The sequence below is a fragment of the Felis catus genome, chromosome C1 (genome assembly GCF_018350175.1).
Source record: "Felis catus isolate Fca126 chromosome C1, F.catus_Fca126_mat1.0, whole genome shotgun sequence".
Lineage (NCBI taxonomy): Eukaryota > Metazoa > Chordata > Mammalia > Carnivora > Felidae > Felis > Felis catus.
In genome coordinates, this window is record NC_058375.1 from 36,065,004 (window position 1) to 36,085,027 (window position 20,024).

General features: G+C 43.9%; 2 protein-coding genes across 6 annotated transcripts in view; both read right to left on the bottom strand.

The window, feature by feature from the left end:
• Positions 1-325: 325 nt before the first annotated feature.
• On the bottom strand, positions 326-6,164 carry CCDC17 (coiled-coil domain containing 17). Its single transcript, XM_023258633.2, is given in 14 exon segments — positions 326-659; positions 661-749; positions 999-1,109; positions 1,179-1,389; positions 1,532-1,735; positions 1,891-1,988; positions 2,101-2,246; positions 2,453-2,590; positions 2,874-2,992; positions 3,084-3,167; positions 3,389-3,551; positions 3,652-3,874; positions 3,980-4,060; positions 4,063-6,164. Coding segments are annotated over 14 exon segments (1,980 nt in total). The 5' UTR covers positions 4,279-6,164; the 3' UTR covers positions 326-562.
• A 155-nt stretch (positions 6,165-6,319) lies between these two features.
• The window catches only part of GPBP1L1 (GC-rich promoter binding protein 1 like 1), a 67,803-nt gene continuing 54,098 nt past the window's right edge, over positions 6,320-20,024 (bottom strand). For 4 of the 5 annotated variants that reach the window (XM_011284643.4, XM_011284642.4, XM_011284644.4 and 1 more), the window contains 6 exons: positions 19,661-19,854; positions 11,465-11,605; positions 10,851-11,009; positions 9,204-9,328; positions 8,153-8,255; positions 6,320-7,233 (listed from right to left, as the gene is read on the bottom strand). In XM_011284643.4, coding sequence (XP_011282945.2) covers positions 7,081-7,233; positions 8,153-8,255; positions 9,204-9,328; positions 10,851-11,009; positions 11,465-11,605; positions 19,661-19,854 — 875 coding nt within the window. In that variant the 3' untranslated portion in view covers positions 6,320-7,080. Of the gene's footprint in view, positions 7,234-8,152; positions 8,256-8,319; positions 8,497-9,203; positions 9,329-10,850; positions 11,010-11,464; positions 11,606-19,660; positions 19,855-20,024 lie in introns of those variants that run through there. The other variant, XM_019836914.2, reaches the window with a different exon arrangement.

Consider the following 20,024-nt stretch of genomic DNA (forward strand, 5'->3'; position numbering starts at 1 on the left):
TCAGAGGCAGTTTTTCACTTTATTATTTTGTCCCCTAAATACAAGAGAAAATGGGAGTTTTTCTGGGCTGGTTATGGTAACTCATGGCTGCAGATCATCCTGAAGATGCCTTCGTATTGCATGTACCAAGTCCTGAGAGTTTTAGGCCTAATATCAAATTTCAGCCAGATTTCACAAGTGACCCTCTACAAGTGTGTAAGATATGGGAGCTCCTAGTTTATGGGACCTTTAGAGCCTGGATGGCTTCCCAGAGGATGTCCTGAGGAAGCTTGGATTTGAATGAAGTGTGGCAACAAGACAGGCTTTAGCAAGAAACATGTGGGAATAAGTTCAAGTTCCTTTAATGAATTAAAGAGTGCCCTTGCTCATCTTTGAAAGGATTTAGATGCCAGGCAGTATTGCAAATAACCTTACATTCACTTAATTGCCACATCTGTTTTACAAAAGTATTTTTGAAAGGTGGTAAAGCCGTTGGAGCTTTTATCTGCTATTTGCTCCTAGACCTTCAGAAGGTGTAGTAAAACTGCAGGTCTGGCAACTTCAAATCCTAGATCTCTGCATGTTAAGCTACTCCTGCCCATATTTTCCTAGACTCAAAGCCAGAGGGGGGTAGGTCAAAGCTGTGATGAGGGCCCAAACCCTCGTCTCAAACCTTGACTGCTGAGGGGCTCTTCTGTGGGAGGAGGGGGATCAACAAAGCCAGCTTTTGGGGCAAGGGAGCTGGCTTCCAGTGAAGGCGAACTGGACATCTGTGGAACGGGGAGAAGAAAGTGTATCTTTAGCAAGAGGTTTGTCTTGACTACCCAATGTAAACCAAGTTAACCTCATTGTTCTCTGATTTCCTTATCCATTTGCCTAGATCTACCTAATAGGATGTATGAGGGTTAAATGAGTTCATTCACAGCACTTGATAACTTGGCACATGGTGGTCAGCAAATATCGGCAATTAACCACACCAATCACACCTGCGGTGCCCCTAGGTCCAGGTGGGCCCTCACCAGAGGTGGGTACTGGTATTCCTGGGCACTTGCTGGATTGATCTCTGCCAGTGTCTGGACACCTGCATCTCTTGCATTAACCAGTCGCAGAAAGAGCTCAGCCTGACCTACCTGGAGAGAGATGAAATAGTAATGCATCTGTACCTGGAGTAGACCCAGTCCTCGTTAATCCACACTTACCTGGGGAATCCCATTCAGCTGCCCAAGGCTAAGGCTGGGGTCCAGAGGAAGGGCCCGAAGTGGAATACGCCAGTGACCACTTAGCACTCTTTGATCCCGGTCAAATAACACCAGTGAGGCCCAAGCCTTTGGCTGTGGTGCTGTAGCCCATGCCAGCCCCTGCCAGGCCTGTAGCTCACAGACCAAGGATACTGATGGTGAAGGTGGCAGTCTAGAACAACCAAAACAAGGTGTCAGAACTGTTCTCCCTTACTAGGATAGCCCTCAGAGCCAGTGGCCCTATGTACACATGAGAAAACAGAATGAGGGAAAAGCCCTCATTGTGGCACCAAAGCCAATCTCCACATACTGACCTGGGTACAGGCTGCCTGCTGGCAAGGATGGCACAGTTGCCCATGGGCCCAGGAGCTGGAGGTGGGGGCAAGCAAAGGGCTGGGGGCAATGCTGTGACCCCTCCTGTATCCTGTCCATCTCGGGTCAAACCGGTCAGTAGTTGCACCCAAATCCAAGAAGCCTCAAGTCCCCGAAGGAAGTCATAGAAAATGACCAGCCCAGCCCTGAAGAACACAGGTCTCAGCTGGCACCTACACATAAACACACCCCCAGCTCCTCTTAACCTTGCCCCCCTCAACCCTCACTTGTCCTAGTGGTCTCCTTAATTAAAAGTGATGGCCAAGTCACAGAGGATGTCAAAAGAGGAAGCCCGCCTCACCCAGGGTCGTAGGGTGCAGGGCCCAGAACGTCAGAAGTGGGCAGGAGGAAGTGTGCATCCAGGCCTAGGTTTCTGGTCATGGTTCCAGGAGGCAGCGGCTGTGGTTGGGAAAGAGTGGACCCCGGAAAGCCTCCCAGGTGTCCATGCTTCCCCAACTGCACAAAACAGAACTGCCTGCCACCCTCCCCCACCAAACCCCTGGGTCCTCACAGCCTCTTCTGTGCCACTCAATAGGACACCTGTGGGGTGTGGAATCGGTGGCAGTGGGGGAGCCACCCGGGGTGGGAGGCGTGGGGGATCTTCCCTCCTTCTCAGACTTGGGCTGGGATTCGCGGCAGGTGGCAGCTTCCTAGGCCCTGGGAGCAGAATTAAGAGTAGGGCACCCCTAAGCAGGACGCAGCAAGTAACAGCGCTGAGATAACCCTCCCCCGGGAGCCTAGGTGCATGGACACCTGGAGATGCACGTAAACAAGGACGGACAGCACGTAAACACCAGCCTCATTCCCCATACATGGTCCCTCTAACCCCCTCTTCCGAGCTTGGTCTGATTGAGCTAGGTGACCTGGGACGGGTACTCGCTGAAGCCAGGACGCAGGGCCTGCGCCTCTCTGCATCTGCAAGGCCAGGATTTCTGCCTCCAGGCGCTGGTTTTCAGCTTCCACTACTAGAAGCTCCCCCAGTGTGGCATCTGCCTTCCTTCCTGCGATGAAAAGTCCGACCTGTCACCTCTGACCTCTGGTGACCAGCTGGTGAGATTCTGAGTTCTCCAGCTTTAGGTCTCTTTGGACAAGGCTGGACTTGTCAGGTAACATTCTAGCCATTGCCACAAAGACCACCCAGGTTTCATACTTCTGCGTTTTTGCTCAGGTGGTCCTCATGCCTCCCTCATCACCTCCCTCAACCGCCCTTTTCCTCCTCCCACAATTAAGACCACCGCATCTGAGAGGCACTCCTGGCCGGCCCCCCGGACCCTTCCTGTTCACCCCTGCGAGTCCGCAACCGCTGCAGCTCCAGTGTTGAGGCCTCCACTTGCAACTGACATATCTGGCCCAAAACGCCGGGGTCCCGGCCCCCGCCTCGAACATAGGCCTCGCGCAGGGCCCTAGGGAGGGAGTAAGGGACAAAAAGGCAGCAGCGTCTTTCCAGAGCTGATCAGCGCTTCGCCCATGCCGTACCCGGGCCCGGGACCTCACCCGATCTCGGCAGCCAGAGTCCCTGGGTTGGCCTGTAGTACCGAACAACAGAGTTCTGCCTGTCGCAAGGGGTTGAGCCCGGTCCTGGAGTAGAGGGATACCGGCGCGGAAAAGGTATTACAGATCCAGACGCCAGGCCTCCGGAAGCCCCGCCCTTATCCGACCTAACACTCGCAGCTTTCCAGCGGCTTAGGGGCTGGAGCCTCGCGCGTCCCGCCCCCCCGAGGGTCCCGCCCAGCCCCAGCCCCAGCCCCGCCCCCAAGCCAGCTCAGCTGAGCTACCGAATTCCCCGAGCCGGCTCTCACCCGGACTCTGGCTGTAGCTGCTGAACGTGCGCCCCTAGCACTTCTAGAGCTCCCCGCGTTCGCCGGCCTTCTGCCCTGAGTTCTCGAAGCTCCCGCTCCAGGCCGATAAGGCGTGATATTCCGCCCCGGGTCTGGGCCAAACCTTGGAGGCGTTGGCTCAGTTCTGAGGCGGTAAGGGATTGGGTCGCAACGGGGCCAACAAACTCAAATCCGAAGGGCGAGGGGCGGAGCGGGCCCTTAGTCCCCCTCTCCTTTCCCCTCACCCTGGTTGCGTCGCTCCAGGGCAAGGCTCTGTGCCTTCGTCTCCACCATCCGCTTTGCGTGAGTCCTTTGCAATGCCCAAAGCCTCTCTCCCGGGCTTCCAGCAGCTTCTGGGGTGGGGCCCTGAGTCAGCGCCTCACAACGTCTTCGGAGCCCTTCTGATCTTCGGGGGACCTCGGTTATCCAGGGTTGCATTTCCTGTAGGTACAGCCACAGCCGCTGCACCTGGAGATAACAGGAACGCGCGATCTCTGTTAGGAGTAATCCGACCTATATAATCTGCCTGATCTGTAGGCTTGGGGAGGACGCTGAATTTTGAGCCAAGAGTACCTCCTCCGTTAGCTTCTTCAGAGCCAATTTGCTGGCCTCTTGGTCTGAGATGCCCTGTTGTCCTTGTGGCACAACCTGGCGACAGGGTGTGGGATGAGAAATCCTCAAAGAGTTGTTTGAATACCCGCCCGGTTTGGCCAGAGGAGGCCTGTTGAGGGTTGTGCACCAGGTGTTACCTCTCGGGTCAGATGGCCAATGCAGAAGCGCTGAGTGTGGGTAGCCAGCAGGGCCCAGGAGCGGAAAACCATGTCACAGGACCCACAGGACAGGAGCCCTGGCTCCCCAGAGTAGGAGGCCATGGAATGGGATCCCTTTCCTGACACCAGACAAGACCTGCAGAAGACAGGACAGAGGGCAGGGGAATGGGAGAGGAGTTTGAAACAGAAAGCCAGAGGCAGAGAGGAAAGGCCAGGTTTACTGAGTTTAGATTAAGTTTATGTTTGGGGAGGAGATTTAGCAACCTGGGAAACAACTACAAGTCTAGGCAGGTCTGGAGCATGGGCGGGAAAAAGCAGGCCACCTTTGGGAGGAGCCCCTAAAAAGTGTCACAAGGACTGCTCTACCTAATTACATGAGCATGGGCAAGTCCCTTTTAATATCTCCGTTTCTCTGCTTATATAAAGGGGAACAAACAGCTGTCTCCTAGGCTGGCTGGGCCCCATTACTCCCGATTGCTGGCCACTGAAGAGCCTCCAGCAGGGAGGTGTCATCTTGTTCATTCTTGTTTTCCCCCAAACGGAGGTTACCCAAGTTAGCCCCATTCTCCATTCTAGGGAACACCTGGGAATGGAAGCAATCGGCCCTTCTGGGTTTTCTTCCAGGAAACCTGTCTTTCCTGTAGGCTGAAAAGCTCTTCTTTGCACTGTGCCTCTCTGGAAGAAACCACAGCTTTTGCATAACCAAGTCACACCAAGGCCAGGGGTCTCTCCCTAACACCCATTCCCTGATTCCTGTTTTTTGGGTTTTGTTTTGTTTGGCTATAGAGGAAAGATAGTCCACACAGGCCAAGGAATGGAAAGTTCAGGGAGAACATTATAAATTTATCAGATGAGGGTAAGCTTTCACTTGAGCTGGCCGGGGCCAGGGAGGCCCTTCTTGTGGGTCAGATCTCTCTGCCACCTCCCCAAAGATCTGCATCCATCAGAGGCAGGAGCTCTGACTTAGCCCTATGTTTCCAAACAAACTCCCTTTTCTAAACAAGATAGAGACTTAAGGTAGCAACACCCCCTTCCCCATGTAAGGCCAAGATATGACCAGCAACAGCTTGCAAAGCGTTTCAAAGCATGTGATCTCAGTCCAGCTTAAGTCCAAGGGAGAAGGGCACATTTTTAGAAATCTGTTCTGTGAAAGCTAGTTAGGAGCAAAGCCCAAGGCTAAACAGGTACGGTATTTCTATCTCAACCAATTTCTCATGTCTGGTTTAATACTTTTGCAACTTAATTCATTTATAGTATTCACGGATTCTAATATGCACATTTTTTCCACATTTTAACACTGAAATCAGGATTGACAATGTAGTAACTGCCAAGTTTTCTTATTACTACATAAAAGAATGTCTTCAAATAGATATATTCAATGAAATATGATAGTTTTTATTGCTCAATCAACATTTCCACTTGGACTACTTGTAACACTAGCAGGAGAGAGTATATAATAGTGTGGCAGATAGGGTCTCTGCCTTCCTAGCCTTTAGAATCCAACAAATGTCATGCTAGTCTTTCTGCCTTTAGGCCTCTACCCCTTCTGAAGACACTACAAGTTAGTCATCTAACATGCAATGAGGCCTGTTACTCTGCTGCTGGTCTCCTATTAGAGTATGATCTTAGACCTCTATAGCCACTGTAGGGATGGCCAAAGAGTGCCAGTGTATCTGTTTGGTTTAACTTCTACCTGGTCCATCAAATTTTGGACTAAGGTTTCATTTTTAATGTAACTTTATTTTCTTTCCTACTGGGCTGGGCACTCCCTGCATCCCCAGAGCCTTGCTGGGGAAGTGTACGTTGAATGAAAAAATGTACCTCCTCCACTGGTCACCCAGACAGCACTGGCTCAAACCCTTTCCCATGTTCTTATTTAGCAGGAAACTGAGACATAAACCTTCCTTAAAATATGCACACTGGTAAATACTTAAGCAGTGAAAATCAGTTTCAGGAAGGAAACTTGGGTTTCTGATTTTATTATGGGTAATTTATTGCACAAATTCTTCTGCATCAGAAAAGTATCTGCTAAAAGGAGAAACAGGTGTGTCTGAATTCAGATTTCCCTCAGACTTCTAAAAGTATTTCCCCAAAGAATCCACTCATCTAATTTTAAAGGAAATATACTTCTTACACAAGACAATCCAAACTGATGCAAAATATTTATTCCAAGTTAGTTATTTTATGCAGTAGTTTTCCCCCTCAACAGACTTGTGATAACCACATCTTTTAAATCTGTAAATAATGTTATCAAAATAATCTTAATCTTTGAAATCTCACAAAAATTTATATTTTACAATCCACCCTGAATATCAAGGCTGCAAGAATAACACATTTCCTATATCCAAATATTTTACAGCTGTACCCAAAAAGGAAAAAAAAAAAAAAAAAAAAAAAAGAAAGAAAAAGAAAAAGAAAACCATGTATGCTTGGTTAAGGGCTATCGTTACCCGAGCAGCCAAAAATAAAATAAAATATCCAAATTATTAGCATTAATTTAATACAATTATAACTTCAATAGTCACTTTGTCATTGACAATGATTGCTTGAGCACAGGGGTGAGTGCCCCAAGGGCTGGTAGTAGAAGCTGTTGCTGCAGACCGGTGTCTCCTCCTCTCTGCACTGCCAGCTCCCACCTGTGCATCGCCCCATACATACTGTGTCTGTGTGTGTGTATTTAAAAAATTTTTCCCATCACACAAACCTCTCTATTAAGCAGATAACAGGGAAGAACAACAACAAAAGCTAAACAAGCCAATTGCTCTCTCTTTGGGATATGATTATTTCCCTTGTGCATGAAGTATTCAACAACAACATAAGAAAAGGAAAAGAACAATTTCTTTTGTATACTCTCTAAACACACAAGCTGAGTTTCCTGGGTCAGATTTGTGAACATTTATATGCCTACTTCCAGGCATCGTCATCTGATGTTTCACTGCTACTGGTTTCCGTGTCTGAGTCCTCAAACTCTGCTTTACAAGTGCTTCTCCATGGGGAGAACAGGCTGGAACTGCGGCTCTGCAAAAAGCCATTCTTCCCAAAGCCATTTCTTCTCAGCTATGGTTAGCATGGGAAAGAAAAAAGAAAACCATCAAAAACGACACTGGCAATGGGACCTGGAAAAGGCCAGGCCTCAACTCAATTTAGGCAGAATGTCGACGGCGCCCTTCTGAGAGATTAAAGATTTCATACAGCTGTGCTTTTCAAAGTTTAATGTGGAAATCAATAATTTAATGATTTTTTTAAAATGCAGATTCTGATTTCAGTAGGTAGGGTTTCAGATTCTCTATTTCTCCAAGTTCTCAGATGATGACAATGACTGAGGGAATAGTTCTGAGTAGCAAAATTTTTCTGTCAGCCTGTAATTTCTCTTTATAGGACTTGATACTGTTATTTGTGCTTTAAACATAAATGCCATAAATACAAATACATGTAAATAAAATATAAATATAAATACCACCAGAATTTAGGCTCCATGAGGTTTGTAGAGACTCCATTAATCTTGCTCACTGCCATAAACCCTAAGATCTGGCAGTGTTTCACTCAAAGACTCCAAACATTTGTTGAATGAATTCACATATGTCGTTTCTTGGCTCTGGCCAGAGTATCTGAGGGAAACCATAACGCTGAAGGCAGGGGAGGGTGAGCTTGCTTCTCTAGAGACCAAGGGCTGAGCCCCTAGCTTTGGACACAGTCTTGTGGTTCTGATAAGGAGTTAGAGCTGCCAGGAAGAAAGACTATACTGCCTTCTGAAATCTGCAAACTACTGACCTAGTTTTTGTATCCACCTACTGGAGATCCATATTGCCTAGGAAGTGATACACTTCTCTTTATTTTTACTATGACAACTTACTTTATATTTTCTTCTCCAAGGTCCTTTTCTTACACTAAACTGGGGCTCCCTAAGGACAAGGACTGTTCTGACTCCTTCCTCTCCTGGTCATTAACTGGTCTCCAGGAAAGGTTTATGACATACCTGCTCTGTCTTCATGTGGAACTCTCTGAGCTCATCCTCTGTGAGGGGGAGGCAATTCTCATCATTTTCAGGATACTCTTGCCATCCCATTGCTTTCAGTAACCTTGTAGAGGGAGGTAAGGCAAAACAAAAACAAAACAAAACAAAAAAAAACAAAAAAACATGACACCTTTAAGCATAAGTGGGAAGCCCACAACTTTTCAGAAAAAACTTACTTGTCTAGGGGCAATGGTACCCACTTGGATTTTTCTTTCCTCCCCAGCGGGGTAAACTTTAATTATGGCAACTTAGGTGCTTGAATTAAATGAGGGATCTCCACAGTTGCTCTTTCCAGAGCACAAGGGCTATAGAGAAGAGATAGTAGAGCAGAAAATAAGATTGCATAAGAGCCAAAATGCAAGGGCCCTCTCTATCCCATAGACAAAACAGAGGAAGAAATCTCACTTTTGTCTCTTGTAAGCAAATTAGTACAGTTCCACATGTACCTAAGTTTTCTTTCAAGTTCATGGCATTGTGGTCTCCTTCATACTCTTGTGATCTTGCTGACTCCTAAAGTTATTCTGGACAGGAACCTCCTTTCAGGAAGGGACTGCCAAACATGGCAGGCCCTATCTGCCATCTAGTTAGTTGCCCAGAGAGCTGGCTGCTCTGTGTTTGAGGCCCTCATTAAAAGAATGCACTCCATCCATGGGGGTCTCATGCCTCCCAAGGCCCTTTAAAGGCCTCTTGGAACTGCTCACTTGGGTTAGGAGGGCCCAACGGCCAGCACAACAGTCCCAGAAAACCGGTTCCCCTTTCCACCCAGAGTTATAAACTGAATCTGAAACTAAACTACATGAAAGCCTTGGAGAGGAAAGTGTAAAAAAAGCTGGCAAATCTGTAAAGCAATGCCTAGCGGGCAATAGGTCAAGCAGGGGCATACAGAGAGAACACGTTATTGTGCTAATGGATACTTCTCTCTGTATGCCAGACCAGATGTGAAATGTCTTAAGTATGTTCAAGCTTCTCGCAGGCCATACACAGCATCCACTGTGATCTGATATTCCCTTACCTGTGCTCTGCTTCCAGAGAATGTGAGAGGACTTCCCCTTCCTCCTCTACAGGGAGACTAAGACCATTTTGATGACAGCCTTCCTCTCCATTTTCCTTTGGTTCTGGTGTGCTGTTGTCCTCCAACTGAAATAAGGACACACTTGGTTTAATGATCCTTTGTGGCAAGAAAAGTAATCTACAAAATTAAGGAGTCAGGATTGAGGGAAGTGCTTTTCAGAAAACAACTTCAGTTCAAAAGTCTTCCTATTTAATAATGAGGACTTGCTCACCTTACTAAGATTTCCAAAGTATTACCAACTAGTCAGGATCTTAACTTCAGGTTATGTCAATGGTGGCAGAGCTATTAGATCCCTATGCAATACCCATGCAATCATTTGGTCTAAAGAACTGTGCTCAGCTTTAAAAAGTTCACTTTCGGGTACCTGGGTGGCTCAAGTCAACTGAGAGCGTCCGACACTTGATTTTGGCTCAGGTCATTATCCCAGGGTAAAAAAAAAAAAAAAAAAAGTTCACTTTCCTAGAGTTCTTGCAGCTAGGTGTTGCTATCTGACAGTTGGCCAATGTTGTATACATGCAAATTGCAGGATGGGGCTTTTAAGAAAGCACTTAAAGAAGGGAGACGTCATCCTCTTTCAGGTTTTTCGCTCTTTGTCCTTTTTCTTTTTTTTTTTTTTTCAACGTTTATTTATTTTTGGGACAGAGAGAGACAGAGCATGAACGGGGGAGGGGCAGAGAGAGAGGGAGACATAGAATTGGAAACAGGCTCCAGGCTCTGAGCCATTAGCCCAGAGCCTGACGCGGGGCTCGAACTCACGGACCGCGAGATCGTGACCCGGCTGAAGTCGGACGCTTAACCGACTGCGCCACCCAGGCGCTCCTCTTTGTCCTTTTTCTAACCAGAACATGGATGGGTAGTATAGAGGTGCATAACTAGCCAAGCCCAAGTTGACTAAAACTTACAAGTTTCTTGATAATACCAAGGAACTCACCCTCGTATTTTTTTTATTTTTAGTTTTTTTAAATGTTTATTTTTGAGAGAAAGAACACGAGCAGGAGAGAGGCAGAGAGAGAGGGAGACATAGAATCTGAAGCAGGCTCCAGGCTCAGAGCTGTCAGCACAGAGCCTGATGTAGGGCTCAAACTCACAATCTGTGAGATCATGACCTGAGCTGAAGTCGGACACTTAACCAACCGTACCACCCAGGTGCCCCAGGCTCACCCTCTTAAACTGCAACCTCTAACTCTCCTGTTGTAGGATACAGAACAAAAACAAAACAAAACAAAACCCTCTTGGCTTTACGGTTTTGTTTGTCAGATTTTCTAATTTTTTTAAATGTATTTCTAAGGTTGGGGGGAACAGAGGGATCCAAAGTGGGCTCTGTGCTTACAGCAGAGAGCCCGCAGTGGGACTTGAACTGTCGAACCATGAGATGATGACCTGAGCCGAAGTGAGATGCTTAACCGACTCAGCCACCCAGGTACCCTGTCAGATTTTCTTATATTGCAACTAAATATAATCCTAACTGATAAAAGCTTCTGTAAGTTTACCAACTTCTTATAGCACTGACCAATTCAAGACTTTAAAAAAGCATAAATACAACACGGGAAAACCCCTATGTTGCCCAGAAAATTCCTATGGTCTTACATCCTCCAGCTTGTCACAGTCTCTGTTCTCTGAAAAGTCTCCATTCCGGTCATCCTTCAGAGTCTTCAGGAACTCGCTCTTCCTGTCGGTAGTTCGGCGGGTCAGCTTGGTCAGGCGAGAGGAGCTGATCTCAATTGGAGGAGTAGTGCTGGAGGGACTCTGGGCAAATATCACAAATAGGTTGCTCCTGACAGCAAAGAGCAAGAACTGGAATTCTCTGGGTCACTTCTATTTGGAAGTGGTTTCCAGAATCTGGCAGCCTATTTACCAGTCTGTCTTTTACCAAAAACAAACTATCCTTTTCATATAAACAGACTTCAGCTTTGCAGGGTTTTTGCAGTTAAGACTGTATAGTTTATACAGCATCTCTTTCATTTTTTTATAGTCTCGAGAAATGATGCTGGTCTAACATAGTCTACTACAGAGCAACTACTAACTACTCAGCTACTGTCCATCTTTAGACGCTAATGGGGTCAAGAAATGACTCTGAGAGAAGCACAGCTACAAACGAAATGGAATTAGAGCTGTACATGTCACACCGTGTATCTTAGCATATGTAAGTAAATGAGAAATGGCAATTTTAGAAAAGGCTGTTTGGCCTTGTCCTCACTCACCTCTTTAGGAGAGTTTAAAACTGCACCACCAGCCAGTACTACTGGTTTGGTAACAGAGATTGGACTGGTAAAAGCAGACTCCCGGCTCGAGGAAAGGGATCCTGATTTGTGTTCCATTCTGTTAGCTTTCCATGCACTGGGCTACACAGGAAGAAAGAATAAATCAGTCAAAACAAGTATGGAGACAGAAGCTCAGCCTGGAAGATCAGAAAGCAAACAGTGAAATGTTATGTAAGAACACGAGTTCCAAGAGCTTACCCATCTTAACATGTTTGGGAGGCATGCAACCTCTTTCTGATGTTAGGCACTTGAAGGAGAAAAAAGCAGATGGGAACCAGAAGGGTCATGGTATATTAATAGGTATTTCTCAAAAAGAAAGCTCTGGTTCAATAACTGTGGGAGAAGCTGAAGTGAATAAAGTTCAACAGGTTTCTTCACTGTGCGATTTCTCAAAGCATTTAATTGTATATGAATTTGAGAGGCAGATATAATATACAGCGTTTTCCCAACTTACTGGACCCCAAAATGTTTTGTTTCCCAGAAGGAATTCTTATGGCAGGAAGCTAGTTCTAGAAGGCCAGAGCAGGCAATGTAAATGGCTAGACAATTCTGGTTTGATCCTTTCTTTGCTTGGCCTTGTGGGGCTTAGGCCTATTCTGTCACGCTGGCCCTAGCTCCAATTTTGATGGCAGCATAGTGAAGCTGGAAATTTTTTTTTTTTGAGTCAATCACACTGTCTGAAGAGACAGGAAGACAAAGCACATCAATGGAGTGAGGCTGGATAAATGAAAAATGTCCATTTTTCCAGAATGAAACAATCAGAATGGAGAGACGGTCAGGACAAAGGAAGGATCTGAGTGAAAAGAATTTCTTTCTTGGTATTCAACAGGATATTATAGGCTTTAGGAAAGGAATTAATGTAAATGAGTATCTGCCAGACGCTTATCAAACTGTTCACATTTTTATTTTAATTAGGTATAATTATTATATTGACTTTTAAGAAAGTTATACAATTTGTCCAAGGTTACTCAAATAGTATGTAGTATTGTTTTTTTGCAATGCCTCCAAAAAGAACATGCAAGCAGATAAGAGAGACAATGACCCTACTGGAATGGAGATTAATTTTTTTTCTTGTGCTCATCAAAATCTAAAGATGGCTGCTTATATAAGGCTAAATATCAAAGATGATAGTTCCTCAGTGGCTTCCACAGAGTTGTATATGGTTACCAGATGCCTTGTCTTTCTTTTAACATTGTCACCTCAGGACACACAAACACTTGCATTTCTGCCACAGTAGTATGAAAAGTTTACCAATGTTACATGCAACAGGATACCTACATCTCTGCCCAACTTTATTCCAATTTAATCTTAATTTTCAGTAACTCAAACACTATGCTATATAGCTGACTTCTCACTGGACAAAAACCATTATGCCCTGGGCCCTCTTTTAGTAGAGAAATTATATATGTAGAAATCCATCAGAGTGAACCACATATCAACCACGGTTGGCTTTTTTTTTTTTTTTTAATGTTTGAGAGAGAGAGAGAGAGAGAGAGAGAGAGAGAGACACACACACACACCAAGCGCACATACATGAGCAGGGGAGAGGCAGAGAGAGAATCCCAAGTAGGCTCCACACCACCAGTGCAGAGCCCGATGCTGGATTTGATCCCACAGACCATGAGATCATGACCCGAACTGAAATCAAGAGTCAGACGCTTAACCAACTGAGCCATCCAGGCACCCCTCAACACAGCTTTTTAAAAAATGTCCTCCCTTTCCTTTAAACTCCAATCAAAGCACTCCCAACTCTCTCTACCACAAATGATCCTGTCTTCTCCTACTGGACTCAGAAGTCAGAAGTCACTAGATCAAACTTTCCCCAATTCCCTCCTTTGCACCTCAAGTTTAACAGCTTCCTACTCCCTTTCTACCATTCTACACCTGGTTCATTCTCTTTCCATTCAGAATTTATCAGTTATTTCCTCCCTTCCTTCTAATAAGTTCTTCCACTTTATCTACAAACATGCTAAGCCACCTTACTGAAGCTAGGTGAACAAAACCAAACACATTTATTTTCCTTTATACTACCATCCTTTTATTGACAAGCTTTCCTGCATTAAGTCAGTATCTGCTGTCTTACACTTGCTCATTATTACTTTTCAATTCTTTGCAACATTCACCTCCATCCCCATTTTAATAAAATAGTTCTTTTGGGGCACCTGGGTGGCACAGCCTGCTTCAGATCCTCTGTCCCCCTCTCCCTCCCCTGCTTGCACTCTCTCCCTAAACAATCAATTAATTAACTAGCTCTTTCAATAAATAACCAAAAATCTTGTTGTCATATTATATTCCAAGGCCAGCTCTTTTTTTTTTTTTTCAACGTTTATTTATTTTTGGGACAGAGAGAGACAGAGCATGAATGGGGGAGGGGCAGAGAGAGAGGGAGACACAGAATCGGAAACAGGCTCCAGGCTCTGAGCCATCAGCCCAGAGCCTGACGCGGGGCTCGAACTCATGGACCGCGAGATCGTGACCCGGCCGAAGTCGGACGCCTAACCGACTGCGCCACCCAGGCACCCCCCAAGGCCAGCTCTTAATAAAAATATCTGTTTTTGGAGATTGCGATTACCCATCTTTTCAGAACCTGTCCCCTCTTTCCTTTCTGGATTCCCTTGCGTCTTTTCAGTGGATCCAGGAGGCATTCTCCAGGGCTCTAGCCTCAGTGTTCTGCTGTAATATGCTTCTCAGTTAACCAGTTATTTGTAACTGTTTAATCCTTTAAATTGTTGAGACCATATGATAATATGTAAAACTGTATCTCTACACTTAACCTCTCTCCTGAGGTTTTTTTTTTTTTTTTTTTTAATGTTTATCTATGTTTGAGAGAGAGAGACAGAGACAGCATGCAAGTGGGGGAGGAGCAGAGAGAGAGGGAGACACCGAATCCAAAAGCAGACTCCAGGCTCTGAGCTGTCAGCACAGAGCCAGATTTGGGGCTTAAACTCACGAGCTGCGAGATCACAACCTGAGTTGAAGTCAGATGCTTAACCAAGTGAGCCACCCATGTGTGCTGTCTCTCCTGAGTTTTTATAAAGACCTCCATGACTGGACTGGCTTTAGTAGTCCTTCCCCCCATCAATTCCCAACTATCAGCCATACTTAAGCATTTGTCTTTTCCCAAACATGCCATGTTTTACCTTCCTTCCTTTCCTTCCCTTTCTTTCCTCTCTCTTTTTGGATAACAATGGTTCCTCTGCCTCAAAAGCCCCATCTACTTGCTCCCTAACAAACTTCTGCTGTTTTCTTTTTTATTTTTTTAAAGTAATCTCTAGGCCCAATGTGGGGCTCAAACTCATGATCCTGAGATCAAGAATCACATGCTTCATGGGCTGAGCCAGCCCTTCAGGTGTGTCCCAAACTTCTACTGTTTTTAAACTATTTACTGACTTAGGCCGTGTCAATATTATATTCCAAGTACTTTTAAAACTTTAATTTCATTCTTTTACCACAATTATGTGACAGATATAATTCGCTCCAATTTATTTTTAAGGAAACAAGTTTAGCAAAATTAAGTAACTTGCTGAAAATCATAGCCCTAGAGAGCGGCATGAAGTTTGACTCTAAAATCCAAATTCTCAACTTCCTCTTTTTTAATCCTTCAGGATGGTAGACATTTTGGAGCAGTGGAAACAGCTCTGGATTGAAGTTGGTCAAACCTGGTTTAAGAGTCCTGGCTCCATCACTTTATTAGCTATGTAATCTCGTATTACAGAATTTTCTACATCCTAGGATTAGAGGAGTAAATGTTATAGAATATATGTAAAAGGCCTAATGAAGGTCTTGGAACATAGGAAGATGTCAACAAATGGCAATTCTTTCCTTTTCTACTTCAAAACCCAGTTCAAATCTGACCTTATCTATAAAGACTCTGAGAAGAACATTTATTATTATTATTGTTTGTTTTTTTTTTATGTTTATTTCTCTTTCAGAGTGAGAGAGAGGGAGACATACAATCTGAAGCAGGCTCCAGGCTCTGAACTGTCAATACAGAGCCCAACATGGGGCTCAAACTCACAAACAACAAAATCATGACCTGAGCCAAAGTTGGACACTTAACTGACTGAGCCACCCAGGTGCCCCGAGAACATTTATTTTTTATATCTGTCTCTCCACTAGACAGCAAACTCTTTAAGATTATTTTGGGGTTTGTTGTTGTTGTTTTATTTTAGAGAGAGAGAGAGTGAGAGAGAGAGAGAGAGAGAGAGAGAGAGAGAGAGAGAGAGAGAGAGAGAGAGTACAGGAGCAGAGAAGAGAGGCAGAGGGAGAAAGAGAGAATCCCAACCAGGCTACATGTTCAGCATGGAGCCCGACAGGGAGCTTGATCCCACAACCCTGGGATCATGACCTGAACCAAAATCAAGAGTCTGATGCTCAACCGACTGAGCCACCCAGGCACCCCTAAGATTATTTTGTGCCTCTAGTGACACAGGTTTTAATACACAGATACTCAACGTCTAGAGAAAATGAATGAATGGATAAATCCACGTTTTCCAGTCATCTCACCTCTTCTTTCCTCTAATACCTCACTTTTCACATATCTACAACCATTCTCATTAACTGTTCCTGAAATCTGACCTTCCTCTCTTTTACACCTCTAGTGAAACGGCTCCAGAGCTATACCAGTTTCCCAGAAGAACATGTGGTATCATGTTTTTGGCCTCTAATTTGCTTCACACTGTGTGACTTCACCACCTCCCTTCTCTGTCCACTTTCATCATCCCTGTTCAGGCTTCATTACCTTTTACAAGGACAGTAACAGTTTAGTTTTCCTATTTTCATTCTACCCTCCACTTAGGATAGTCCTACACAACAGGGCTAAATTAATCTTAACCCCTGTGTCCTGACTTTTGTTCTTGCCACTTCTTCACCCTCAAAACCGTTCCTAGATGTTTGAGGACATGACATTGTCTTAACTCATTTCTATACTCTCTAGAGTCTAACAGAATACTTGCACTCATTTCAAATTAAATAACACTCATAAAAATTCTTTATAAATTCTTAAGGAATGGAGCAAACATAAAATGTGATGGCATATTGATAATAATAGCTATAATTTATTAGCACTTACTGTATGTCAGCTTTAAGTACTTCATAAAACCTTCTCATCTATTCCTCACAAAAACCTTAAAAGAGGGGTACTATTACCCCATTTTATAGATGATCAAACTGAGACTTAGTAAGAAACCTGACCACGGTCATATCATAAAGAATGTGCAAGGTGAACTCTATCTATTCCAAAGCCCTGATGTTAATATTCATGGCACATTGTTTCTTTGATAGTACTTGCTCCCTTGACTTAAATTCACATTCTTTCCCTTCTACATCAGAGAAACAAGTATCTTATACCCTTTCAAAGATAATTCAACTTGTCAATCAGTTTTATTCCCACTCCTTTCTTCCTGAGCCATGATTCTTTAATGACTTCTTTGAAGTATATTCCAAGTTGCTCCCAAGGGCTTCTTCCTACAGATTTCTTCATCCTTTCACTTAACTTTACCACCACATATATTCTATTTCCTTTTACTGTCAAGTCTCAAAAGTTGCCACTGCCTCTACTTCCACCCACGTAATTCCAGGATCCCCTGACATCTTGTTTTGTCCCTACACCACTCTCATAAAACCTGAAGTCAAAGGTCATCTAAACCTTTCCAATTGCTAAGGTCAAAACCCATTTTTCATTTATTTTCCTCAAATGGTCAGCAGCAACTGACAAGCGTTGACAACCCCAGTTGCTATTGAAACTCACCTACCCAGATTTTTGTGATAGCATAGTATTTTTTTGATGTCTGAATTATAATTTCTTAGTCTTATGGACTATATTGTTATTTTCCTAATATTTATAAGATATTAAATATTTCCTCCAAGTTTTATTTTCCTGTTCTTTACTCTTCCATCCTTTTCCCTTAGAGATCTTATCTACCCTGAAAGCCTCATTCATTACCACTAGGATAAGGACCCCCAGTCTGGATATTTCCCCAATGCTCCCAGGAGTAATTAAAATGATCATCCACTATCCCTCAAATATGCCTAGTGTTTTCTGGTTTCAGAACTTGCATTTAACTACCTCTTCTTACTATGTACAATACTCCCCAGACTCTTTTCTGCCTATCCAAATGTGAATCATCCTCCAAAGATCAGTTCAAAAGACAGTTTTCAATAAAATTTTCCTCAATGGTCATAATCTGAACTGATGCTGCTCCTCTAAACTGAACTAGTGTTTATTTAAAAAAAATTTTTTTTTAATGTTTATTTATTCTTGAGACAGAGACAGAACGTGAACAGGGGAGGGGCAGAGAGACAGGGAGACACAGAATCCAAAATAGGCTCCAGGCACGGAGCTGTCAGCACAGAGCCCGATGTAGGACTCGAACCCACGAACTGTGAGATCCTGACCTGAGCCGAAGTTGGATGCCCAACCGACTGAGCCACGCGGGTGCCCCCTAAATAGTGTTTAAGTGATTTAGTTATTCCAAGTCTGTTTAGAATTTGTTATTAGCATGTTATTATTTTATTTCACATATATCACATGACCTTTCATATTGTTATATCTTGTTAATCAGATTTTCAGCTCATGGAGTATCATGACCCATGTTGTACTTCTCTGTACTGTTCATAACCACCAAACACAGTGCTTACACACAGAGGAAATGAATAAATGCTCACTGGTATTCCTCTCAATAACAAAGTAAATTCTAGTTATTGCTGTACTGTGCTAACAGCTCAGAGCCTGGGGCCGGCTTCAAATTCTGTGTCTGCCTCTCTCTCTCTCTCAAAAATAAACATTAAAAAAAATTTGGGGGGGGCACCTGGGTGGCTCAGCCAGTAAGCGTCCAACCTTGGCTCAGGTCATGATCTCACAGTTCGTGGGTTTGAGCCCCACATCGGGCTCTGTGCCGTCAGCTCAGAGCCTGGAGCCTGCTTTGGATTCTGCATCTTATTCTCTCTGTGCCCCTCCACGACTCATGCTCTGTCTCTCAAAAATAAACAAACGTTAAACAATTTTTAAAAAAACACTAAAAAAATTTTAAATTATAATAAAGAGATCCAATAAAGTGTTATAAATATTATGATAAGAGACAAGAGCAATACTCAATTAGAGATAAAAGGATGAATCAGATCTTTAGATGTATGTGATAGAAAAGGATTCACAGAGCAGGTAACATGAACTTGAAGGATAACTAATTTCCCAGGTAAAAGAAAGAAGCGATAGTAAAATATAAAAGATGGATTAGAGTTAGGCTATAAAGAATTATACATGCCACTGTGAAGGAGTCTAGCCACTGTTATTATAAGATCAGTGTTGGCAAGCAACAACCCGTGGGTCAGAGGCCTGTTTTTGTATGGCCCATGAGCTAATAATATTTTACACTTTTCAAGCACTGTAAAACAAACAAAAAACATAAGGGGAAGGGAGAAAAGGTAACAGAGACCATATGTCATAAGTGACCAGCAAAGCCTAAAATATTTATTATTTGGCTCTTCACAGAAAAGTTTACCAAACCCTTCTGTAGATAGTTTGGGACCGCTAAAGTGATTGAGGAAAGGATGTGTTATATTCAAATTGTTTTATGATAATCATTCTGGCAGTTCTGTACAAGATGACTGTAGGGAGATGAAGAAATAGAAGAGGACACTACAACAGTAAATGGGAGGTGAAAAGGGCACAGGACATCACAGAGGGAGTTACTGACACAGACTTTATAACTGCTTGGTAGAGGGGAATGAGTAATGAGGAGGAAAGAAGCAGCCAATCTAGACAATCACCCGAGTGATCAAACGGATGTTGATGCTATTAATGGAAACAGCAAATTAAGAGAAACAGGTTTATGAGATGAAGCTCATGAGAATGAGAAGCCTACTAAGAAAGCAGTTGGCAGCAGTAGAGAGTTTGGAGACAGAGTAAACCATATCTGTAGATATCTGTATATAACTGTATAGATATCTATACAGTTATTATCTATTTTTTTTTTCTGTTGAATCATTCACCAGATACTCATTCAGTAGTATATATATTAGGTACTGAATGAGTATCTGGCGAATGATTCAACAGAAAAAAATAAAAATACTAATTTTTTCCTAATTTATTACCAAACTCCTGCTGTATAAGGTTCTTATACAGATTCCAAATCATACCTTGGAAGGTGGTGGTGCAGGCTTAGGAACCAGGTTCTTATAGACACTTGGAACCATGGTTGACGATTTGTTCCCATTTGCATGGTGAGATCCTGGTGAGGTGAATGCAGCAGAGAAGGCAGCAGAAGGATCTTCTTTGGAAACTTTTTTGATGACTAGCATTTTGGAAGGTTGCTTGGCACTAGGTGGGTTTTCTGTGAAATACAATAGCGAAGAGACGAAAGAATGTCAAGCAATGGTTAACATGAAGCACAGTTTATATGAAGTCCTCACTTTCAACAGAGAGCTGGCAGGTGAGACTGAGGGACAAACATTTCCTGGTGTGCACTTAACAGATATTCTCAAAAGTGACAATACTTGAGAA